The sequence below is a fragment of the Ornithodoros turicata genome, chromosome 10, assembly GCF_037126465.1.
Source record: "Ornithodoros turicata isolate Travis chromosome 10, ASM3712646v1, whole genome shotgun sequence".
Classification (NCBI taxonomy): Eukaryota; Metazoa; Arthropoda; class Arachnida; order Ixodida; family Argasidae; genus Ornithodoros; species Ornithodoros turicata.
This window is the reverse complement of record NC_088210.1, coordinates 21363031-21374021: the sequence shown is the minus strand read 5'-3', so window position 1 is coordinate 21374021 and position 10991 is coordinate 21363031. Positions and strand designations below refer to the sequence as shown.

Below are 10991 nucleotides of genomic sequence, written 5' to 3'. Positions count from 1 at the left end.
AGAACCTCTGACAAGGGCACACTTCGGCAGTGGAGCTGAAGACAGTGCATGAGTACACGTCATGAGTTTCGAGTCCGAGGAACTCGAGTGAGCAATTATCCTCTTTCGACCATGTGCCATGTGAGACCCTCAAACGACTGCTTAATGTGGTTGTTTTGGAGTCCGTCGGTGACGTCCGTCTCGTTTTTGTGCCCAGACGCAGGCTTTTTTGCAGTATGGAGTTCCCCCACCAGCTCGCCTGCGTTTACGCTGTTTTATCGGTTAATTTGTCCGTCCTAGAAGGACAGAGATGTTTCTGAGACATGGAACGTTGGACGTGTAACTCCGCTATTAAAACCAGGAAAGTCACCAAGAGGGCCTGCCCTATTTCTGCCTATTTGTGTCTCAAGCAGCCATGGGGAACTAACGGAATGGCTAATCCCGAATCGCACGGGCAGGTTTCCCGCAGTACCTGAGACGTTGGCAGGTTTCAGAAAAGCACGCTGCACAATGGACTACGTATTAAATGTGAAACCCCGTGTGAAACAGGCAAGAAGGGACGGGCAGCTACTATCGCAGCGTCTTTAGACATCAAGGGTGCGACACAACAAGTTGTACAAGATCTGCTTTCACTGAGCGCTGCTGGGAGAGCGCATTGGTACTTGGTAGATAGCTTTCGATGCAAAGATTCGGTCCAGGATTTGTTACGTAAGATAATAATGTTTCTGCTTTCGGTACATAAAAACGCGACTGTTTGCTTCCATTTCGAATGCACTTTCGGTACCGGTACTGAGTCTGATTGATTGATTGATTGATTGATTGATTGGTTGGTTGATTATGTGTTTAATGGCACAAAGGCAACAAAGGCCATAGAGCGCCAAAACTATGGTGAGTGTGTCGGAGATGATTATGGGAAAGATGATGTGAGAGAGAGTGTGTGGTAGTTAAAACCTATCTACAGGTATGAGCGATGAGCGATTAGATTGACCAGGATAAGAGAGAGAGGAGGATGACGATAACAAGATGATGAGTCTGTCAGCTAGGTTGATTTAGAATACGACATACAATAGACTTTTTTTTTTTTCGCCGTATAGTGGCACTTTAATTCTAGGTTTTGTGAGAAGTGGTTTGCTTAGGCTAGGTTAGGTCCGCTTATAATGAACACGGTTATTTCCTACGGGGACCGATCAGTTAATAATGCCCCCTCCCAAAAGATGGCAACACTCAATAGAAAAAAGAAACTGCAGGCATCCGTCACAATTCGGGTGACAATACGCAGTCATCTCCTTCGACGTTCTTCCTTGACCTCGCAAGAGAGAGACGCACTTGTCATTTCCATTGACCAGCCAATTGAGGGAAGTTTTCCCCAAACAGCCACTCCGTCGAGCCCCGACTTCATATCCGTTCGCCGATAGTGAGAACATCGCGACGATTTCGTCTTATCATGAATTGTGCAGCCAACGACACAGCTCGTTTTCGGAAAGCCACGCCGGTTGCCGGTAAGGATAACTTCTCTATTTTCTTCTCGCTGTAGTATGTATATGGATAGAGGCTCGTGTATACGGGTTAAACCCGGTAAAACCCGTTTTTGCCCCTCAATTTGCATCATTACTACTTAGAGTAAGTTCCGAAAAATCCCGGGAACGAGTCAACCACCGATACAAGCGTTGAAAAACGCTTGATATCTGCGCATCCAGCACAGCAACTTGACATCTCATGTCCATCTGGGATGCGAGAAGCTGTTTTGAAGCTCCACCCCATGGACGTCTCCTGAAATATAACCCGGTTTTTGCCCCCGTTTTTCATGAAAAATAAAACCCGAAATTACGAGGGTCTACATACAGATTGCGCTAGAGGCTGCGACGGGGCAATACACCGCCACAGCGGCGGTGAATCCACATCATCATCATCATGTATATAGTATATCTGTATGTGCGTGTGTTATAGGAGCATGTCATGTTGTAACCAAGGCATGTGTCGGAAATACATACACCTGCGAACCACAGAAGTGCTACGTTATCTAAAACGATTATACCATTAAAATGTAAAATGATTGTAATGCTTGAAAGTTTCCTCTGCGCTTTTTTTTTCTTTTGCAGTCATCCCATTTTGTGCGTCGTACTAGATTGCGATATATACTGCGATGCGATAACAGGGACAATATATCAAAAACACTCCACGAAAATCCGAACGCCATAAACGAATCTGGCCAATCCAAGCTCAGTTATGTAATGTCAGAAAGTTTAAAGAAATTGTGTTATTTGGGGGTTATTGGGGGGTAGAAAATCGGAAGTGGATAGCGAAAGATACTTTACCGTCAGGTCACCTGAACGTGTCTCTGTGTATTGTCGCGTCAACAATATCGTTAAATGAAAGTAATAAAAAATATGGCTGCACTTTTGGACAATGTGACGAAGCTCTTTTTGAAATGCTATTAATTTTTTTATCGAAAGCCTTTTAATGTGTTGTGAAATCGCTTTTTTTTTTGCATTGTTACTGTGGTGGTTACGTACTCAATTTTAACGTTACCGCAAACACAAGGCGGTCGTGCTATTACGTGAGCCTATAAAGCCAAGGACGGTATAGATATATATGAGTACAGGGTATAGCTGAAACTATAAAGGTATCGCTTTAATATAACCGTGTTTGCACAGCTGCGCGAGAGTCCTATATGGTAGGCAGCTAAGCAATACACGGGGCCACCGTGAGAGCGTTTTTTACACCTTAAAACAACGTCTCGTAACCCTATTAGGGCGCCTCCCAAAGAAAGTGCGGCCGCCGATAGAGGCATAAAAGCGCGCATATCCGAAACGTCCCTTCTTCCCGAAGGCCCCACAAAGCGACTGCTCATTCACGGTTGCAGGTGCAACATAGAGCCAACTTGGAAAGAATACCTTTCTCTCCCGCTCACACGTGCAAGCTGCCACAGACAAAAGATCCCGGAGGGGGTGCGCACATTACCGAACCTCACCCCACCTCCTCAGCCCTCTTGTCTTCCCCCTTATTTGAGCTCTAAGTCTTCCCCTTCCCACAGGTGTCACCAGCGTTGTCCTGGTCGCCTTATAACCCTCCGGCCTCTACTCTCCCAGCGCCAGTGAAGACCTGCACTGCGTCGCTTCCACGGCAAGCGTACTCGTTTGACGGAACAGTGTTCGGAGTCTTCTGCCGCTGGAAAGCTACGTACATTACATCGCTCCTGGTGCATGTTCCAGAACTGCGTTCGACAAACCTTATGGCGACGACTGCGGCGTCTTGCGGTCGTTGAGTGTCAAGGTACCGGGCATCAACGTTCCAAGTGTGAACAGTCGTGACGTCCGTGTGTGTGTGTGTGTGTCTTCGATCGCCTTGACTTCTACTAGAAGCTCCCCTGCGTCTCCAACCACGACGCTCTCTGCTTCGCCCCCCTGCGGGGTGGTTACGGTACAGAAGCCCGAATCAGCTGAAGACAAGAGGAAGGACCGCTGCGGGGTCGCGATGGTGACATCGGCCGTGGTGGTCTTCGGTGTGGCATGTGCGGTCGTGTTTGCGACAGTTGTCTTGTGCGATCCGTCGCGTCGAAGCACGACCCCTGAAGTTCCGCAGAAATTGCGTACAGAGAAAACGCCGCGGAAGCTCGGCGCTGAAGTTCGAGCCGTCACGGCCAGGCGTACGGGACTCAGAGCTACGGGATCATCGTCTCAGAGATCGGTATGTACTGTCGCTATGAATACTTCGTGCGAAATTTTCCAAAGGTCTACTCTATGGGTACAGGCACGTCCACACTCGCTGGAGTTTTCTGTTCTGTACTGAGACATAATACGTATATGATTACTGGTGCCGATTTTTCCAGCAGAGAATGATTGCAGTGTTATGAGTAGAGGAAGGGGCCAGAGAGAGACGCAGAGTTAAGGTTTACTGCACGAAGATTAAAGAAGGAATGACCCTTATAGCACGGGTTCCGTGCCCGATAATCGGCAGTGTTCTGCAGCACACCACGCACTGCAGGAGGCTAGATCGAGGTCATTGGAATACGACAAGTTCAGAAAAAGCGTTGTCGAGAACCATCATGAAAGGAGACCATACCATACCAGAGGGTGTCACAGCCGCTACCATACCAGTAGACCTTCAACATGTTTCCACGAACATTGTAATCAGCGACAAGCACGCGCAGTGCAAGAGAGCGAAAGCAGTAACTCCGAACTTGCAACCGTGAAATACGATTTACAAGAACTTAGCATGAAATGCGATTTACAAGGCATCTTAGTGAAATACTGTGTGTTTCCTTTTCCTCTTTCTCCCCTCCCCTCCCCCCTCATTTCTGAGTGACTCATGGGAAGATCTCACAACTTGGCTGGTTGTCCTTCGATACATTCCCTGAATAATACTTAAAATTAAGTATCCTTCCGATTATACACGGGATGCCTTGTTTGTTCTCATGGCTTAGAACCGAAATAGTGTATATTATTCCGCATCGCTTTCCCTTATATGCGAATGTGAAGCTACTCAAAACCGTCCTTCAGTTTCCACGCTCTTCACCTCAAAAGCGGTCGCCTTAAATCCTTCTCGGTCAATGCCTTCTCTGCGAGTGGAAAGGAGCAGACAGACATCGAGCGCGAAAATCTCCAACAATTCGCGTGGATTATGGGGCTCTTTACTGTCAACGCAGCTTATGCATGGCACGACACACACAACGGACCTGGCGTCACACTTGCATCCCAAACCCTTCCGGACCTTTTTTCTTTGTTCGACACAATCAACGCCGTTGGCAGTTGTTGGCTCTTCGCCACTTCCTTTCCCAAAGCGGAAGATGTGGATTAGAACGAGCATATAGGGGCCTCCTCCCCTTTCTGTTATACATCAGCGTTCCAGGGTACGACCCAAGCGCGAAAAATACTGCGTCGCGCATGAGATCAGCTACGTGTCTATTTTTGCGGTTGTAAGAAATTGACGAGGACGTTGCTCTCGAAGTATATAGATTTGTAAAGTGTGATTTCGCTGCGAGGACGAACGACATCTGAAAAAAAAAAATAATAATGAGACAGGATGGTTACGATTGTGTACCACGCGAACTTCAGCGGAAGCTGTTCTTTTATTGCTGATTTATGCGCAACTACTGTAGAGTGACGAGTGCTGTCTTGTGATCTGGGAAGTGAGTGGTGATGCATAGAACTGGAATTAGCGGGACAAAAAAAGAAATATCGGGGCAGGAAACGCTGAAAAATCGTTACACTTTCCGCGAAAACGTACCCATTTCTGAGTATGTCAGAGCTGCATTTATTAGCATGATGGCAAATCGATGTTCTGAGGCTTCATGAGGCTTTATCATTAATTTCATGCTTTTATTAGCTTCAGATTATTTCACCTTGTTTTCCGTTACCGAAACCGAGGGTCTTGTGATTTCCCGGGACCTTCCCGTTAATAGCTCCCGCATGTAAAAGACGTTTTGGAGTGTTAAGTATACAGATCAGATGGGAATCAGTTCGCGATGCAGTGTGAGCGTGTGATGTGCAAATACAGGTTTGGCGAACACGCTAAAATTTAGAGTTCGAGGGAATCGTTTGAAGTGCGACACGATTTTATTGGCGCTAAGATGCACGCACGGAATCTCTCTGTGATTTAAAAATGATTTGGCAGTGACTCACCGCGCGAAATTCGTTCCCCAGGCTCGAGAATTTAATCGGGCCGCGAGTCTATCACTTGGAGATGGTACTGTAAGTTTGGGGCAGATGCATAGATACTACATATAGATACCAGGTTAACGGAGCGTAGAAATATAGTCGACAGAAGGGGGGAAATTCCAAGATTCGTGGACGCCGTCCCTATACACTGAAGGTTTAATTGATAAGTAGTAATAATACCTCGGCGATACCACCATCTTAGGCAAGTGCCATCAAGCCCAATTTTGGGGCTTTCCTGCGGCAATGAGCAGTTACACATTTTGAACCATCTCAGGAACGGGTAGCCTCTCTCTCTCTTTCTTGTTTTTTTTTCTTTTTTTTTGACGGTTCAGTTCTTGTTTCAAACCCTGGTGGGTGCACTTTGTACGATGAACAGACAATCTATGAAGCGTCCTGAAGTTGACAATTCATCTCTGGAATCTACAAGGCTGTTCAAAGCGATAGTAATGTTGAGTGGGAACACAAGGATAAGGAAGATAAATAGAAGAGTGAGCACACATTTATCGAGTCGTCGTTCGATTAGTAATATCAAACGCTATCTCAAGTTTTCACGAGTCGCATTGCGTACGTGCGTGACCACAGACGAATGGCACGACGATATTTCTGGAGCATGCACCCGTGCTTCCGAGGGCAGTACATAGACCGTTTCCGTCCAAGTTAATATGGGGTTCTTTACACATACAAGAGGTAGTACAAATATGGTCTGAAAAAATATTTTGATTGTGCCCTTTCACACACAACCTGTATAGGCGCCAAAGCGAAGCGAAGTGCCTGCTCTCCTGACAAAACCTCTACTACTGGTCTCAAATGTTTAAAAGAACTGTAACGATGCCGTCACTCTGTAACGTAGAAATCATAAGATAATCATGACTTCTATGTTCTGTAGGTCTCCGAAAGGCCAATGGTCCTTGACCCTCGTCAAACGTGGCAGGCCTTCCTGCGGCATTCGGAGAGGACCCAAAGCCGCAGGCCGAAGAAAAAAGTGAAGAGCTCTCTTCTTCGAATGGCAAGTGTCACAAGACGTATTCCCCGTTACGCCACCTTGGGAAATGACGTGTCCTATGGTGTACGGTACTAACAAATGTTTCGTTTCTTGTAGCAAGGACCGCAGGGCCCACCAGGCCCAAGGGGACCGAGAGGACCAGCAGGAGCCAACATAACGCGAGAAGAGATGTTCAGAGAGTTCAGGGAGCTACTACGACGTAAGTATGTGCGACACAGCAGACCACGCTATAGTACTTTCTTCTTCTTCTGTGTTTCACACTTTCCTTCTTTTTCGTAATACAGAGGCCGTTGAAGCCAGGATCGAGCTCCTTGCAGAAGCTCAGGTGATGTTTCGACTGTTTCTTTCACGACCTACTGCTATTGGTAGAGACATGGCACGTTTGCACGAACATTGAGGAAGTCCCTCAATGGCGTCCTCAGTAGCTTTGGGAGCTAGTGCATCACGCACGAGAAGCTTTGAGGACTGCAGCACTACCGAAGTTACTGAGGACACTACGGAGGAATCTCCTCAACGATCGTTCAAGCGGGCCTTTATCCATAGTATAGTATGTTGTGGTCTTGGCAGCGTTTTCGTTGCGCCTGAAATCAAGAATTGAAAAACTCCCTTTTCTTTCAGTGCAAGTCATCGGGCAACTGTTCGGCGCTCTCCAGCAACTTGAACTCAACCGACATTTTGCAAAGCTTACCCTGGGTGCCGCAACTTTTCGAAGTGAACCACATCGAGCCCAGGACACGGGTGTCATTCTTCTGGGAACTTTCTCAGGACGTGCGCGTCAAGCGAGGCAAGGAAATCAAACTACGACCTTTCCACAGGGTAAAACGACTTTGTTCGCTGACCGTCGCGTCCTCAAGGACCTCGCAAATATGGGAGCGTCCTCAAGACTTTTAGCCTGTATATCCTCATTCTACCTTTCTATATATACAGCCATTCGCCGACGGCAGCATGGAACGGGGCAGCGACGGCTTCAACGCCAGTGATGGGATCTTCCGCGCTCCCACAACGGGGCTTTACGTGTTTTTCGGCAGCATATTTCTACGCCGTGTACAGTCATCTCGAGTTGTGCGCAAAGAGCTCGACCAGCCACCGGACCACATATCTGCCGTCGTCTGCGTGGACGATCCATGCTACAAGCATCTGTAAGTACCAACATCTAATGGACACAGCTTTTTCCTTCGCGTAAACTACAGAAACCTTGTGACCGAAAAATTACGGCTACAGTGCACTCCTTAGGTCGTTGTGCGTATAACTGTTTTTGAGAAAAACAAAACAAAAACAAAAACTGTCACATCCCCTTACGAAGATTGCGTATAGTAGATGTTTTTGGTCTTGACATCGTCTCACCGAAAGCAAACGAGCAACCGCATGAAAAATGGAAACGTTGAATTCGATAGAGTATATGGAAAGTGAGAAAAAGTGAGAAATGATAGGCCAATGCATAAGCGATATATGCTCGCGAAATTTCGCTGGTCGTTACCAACGCAACTTCCGCAGCCGATATCGCGACACCTCACCCACACGTCATTATATACTGTCAGCTACTTCCAAAGATTGTACCCATACGAGAAACGCACATGTCTTATCCGTGGATCAAGAATAATGAAAGGCTTAGGCACGCTACCTGATATCGAAATATAGCAGCCGACGAAAAAGCAAGAGAGCGGCGGGAATCGGGTCGGCACCCTGGAATTTTCCAAGCAAAACACTCCCCAAACACTCCCCAAAATATCTGCCAAAGAGGCAGATACGGGTGTCACACATCCCCCGCGGAATTCCAAACCCCCCCACCCCGGAGATGAAAATACTAGAGATGAGACGAATCCAAAATTTTTCGAATCCGAATCCGGATCTGAATCCGAATCTGAATCCGTATCCAAGGAAGGTTCTACGAATCCACGAATCTTGCGAATCCTTTCTTTTAAAAGAGTTTAAAAAGCCAGAAAGAAAAACACTTCTAGTGAAAAAATGTTTTGAAACAGAATATGATACCTTTCTTTAATGAAAAACAAATTAAATAATGCTTCAGTTTCAGCAGAAAATATACCCATATAATTCTTCTTATAAACGTAATTTATTTAACGTGTTGTTCGTCGACTACAAGAAATGCGTAAATTCTCGGGTGTGAATTATTTCCATAAAACTAAGCAACAATCAAAAGCAAAACCGGGTTACTTTTAAACTTGTAACATGTAACAGTTCCTACCTGAACTCCTTCAGTCCAGAGCAATGTAAACAAACAAACAAGAAAACGCCTGTCGGCCAATGAGGCTTTCGGCGGACTCCGGAGGCGCAAAATTCGAAAAAACAAACAAACAAACGTGGTTGATGGATTCGAAAGATTCGATTCGTAGTTTTTGGGCACTGAGATTCGGAAAGCCCAGCTCGCATCCCTTGAATACCGGTCGCTAACAGATTATGCCTCATTGGCACAGGTTGTGCGTTCCAGTATCGAAACAGTTACTTTACCCATCGCGATACCTGAGACATTCCTCGAGTTTGCCCCAATAACACCGAATATCCTCGGGATGTACGAATAATGTCCTAACGAATTCGTACGTTCGATGGATATCTGAGGGACATCCATCGGACGTACGAATTCGTTGCGACATTATTCGTACATCCAGAGGATCATCGGTGTTGGTGGGGTGAGGACACCTTCCGTACAGAACAGAACACACAGCATCAAAGTTTCTTACCTTCTGTGTTGACTCTACGATACGTCGCAGGTGTCTTGCGCAAACGGGACGTCCCAGCAGCGTAGCGTCACCTAAAGCTCTATGTCATTTCAGGTCGTTACGTACCACAACAAGCTTAACTGACTCTCAAGACATGATGACGCTTCATGTCAATGGACCACTCATGCTTAAGGTAAGGCATTTAATGAGTCCATCTGTAGACCACCAACTGGACTTATTCATTGCTCCCTTAGGCAGGACAAGAAGTGACCCTGTGGATCTGGAACAGAAGTCGCTTTGGCATCACTGTTGAGCAAGGATCGCAACTCAGTGGCTTTCTAGCCGGATTGTGACACCGCAACTGGTGCAACGGCAGTTAGTAACAAAACTGAGAAATAAAAGCTACCCGGTGCAAAGCACCGGCTTGCGGACAATTATGCGCGAAGGATGTTTCGAACTGAATGACGTGCATTTGCCTTATATGTGCGCATATATATATATTTTTATATTTCTTGTTTTTCTCGTTTTGTATCTTGTATACCGTGGTGAGTGAGTTCGCGTGAATCTATCTCTGCGAAAAGCAGTACCTAGCACATAGTACTGGGACTATTTTCTAACTTATCATCAATAAATACTCGCAGCAGTCATATACTTCCATCTATTGTATACTGAGGATGTGAAAGTGTACGTGTTTCATCGTGGTCGGCCGCACTGCCAAATAAATATACCCTCATATACAGTGGAGAGCTGTGCTACCTCACCAGTTTGTGCTACCTGGTGTTTCATACAATATGGTGTGTATTCGTTTTCGTCATTTTAACGACCGATATATGTGTGTCGGGGATGATGCAAGGAACACTGTGCATGAGTGTGTTTGAGTTGCACTCAAATGTTGTAGATGTCCAATGAAGATATAGGGACGTTGTACTATCCAGAAAGGGAAAGGTCAGAACACTTTCGGTAGAAAAGTCAATACAGGTTAAGTGCACCGTGGTGAAACACGCACCGCATGTCGCACACACGCCGAGACAAGCAAGCGATAGTTCGATGCATGGTCTGTCATTAACGTATTGTACATAATGAGAACAGTGTCACGCAATGGCTTTCACTGCGCGAAGCACGGCTGGATTAACGTGAATCTTTTACGGATTAAGCGGTTATGATTTTCATGTTCAGTTTATTTTCCGAGTTTTAGAAAGTTGGGATTGAAGGAGCGCCGTCAAGACGGCGAGCGCGCACTGATGTTATTTCGTACGTACAGAAAGCGACGCTGGCCTACCCTGCAGCATGTGCCTTTGCACGACAATGGAAACGGAGGGCTCTCGTCAACATACGTACGCAATCTTCTTTCAGAGCATATTACTTCTGCAATTTACGTTACTATTTTTAAAAAAGGCATATATAACCCCTCCCCCTCTCCCCGTAGTCACAGCAATGCATTTCACACAACGTGGTTACTAGATTGGGGCAAACGTCTCAGGTCGGGCAACGCCGGCATTATACTGTTCCTCTGCTTGTTGACTAGGGTTACTGGTTAGTCGGAACCCTAGCACCATTTTTGTGCAAACGTATCCAGAACGTGCTGGTATTGCGACGTTTCAGTGCTTATACGCATACACTACGTGCAGCCAAAGAGCTTCGGCTTTTCCGTATACGCGTAAAAGAAAGATTTGCGAA

General features: G+C 46.3%; 1 protein-coding gene across 1 annotated transcript; it reads left to right on the top strand.

The window, feature by feature from the left end:
• The first annotated feature begins 1080 nt into the window (after positions 1–1080).
• LOC135369763 (erythroferrone-like) lies at positions 1081–9667 on the top strand. Its single transcript, XM_064603280.1, has 9 exons — positions 1081–1478; positions 3014–3666; positions 6523–6642; positions 6736–6838; positions 6924–6964; positions 7258–7455; positions 7567–7778; positions 9429–9507; positions 9569–9667. The coding sequence occupies exons 2-9, from the start codon at positions 3454–3456 to the stop codon at positions 9665–9667; spliced, it is 1065 nt and encodes a 354-aa protein (XP_064459350.1). The 5' UTR covers positions 1081–1478; positions 3014–3453.
• Positions 9668–10991: the final 1324 nt, after the last annotated feature.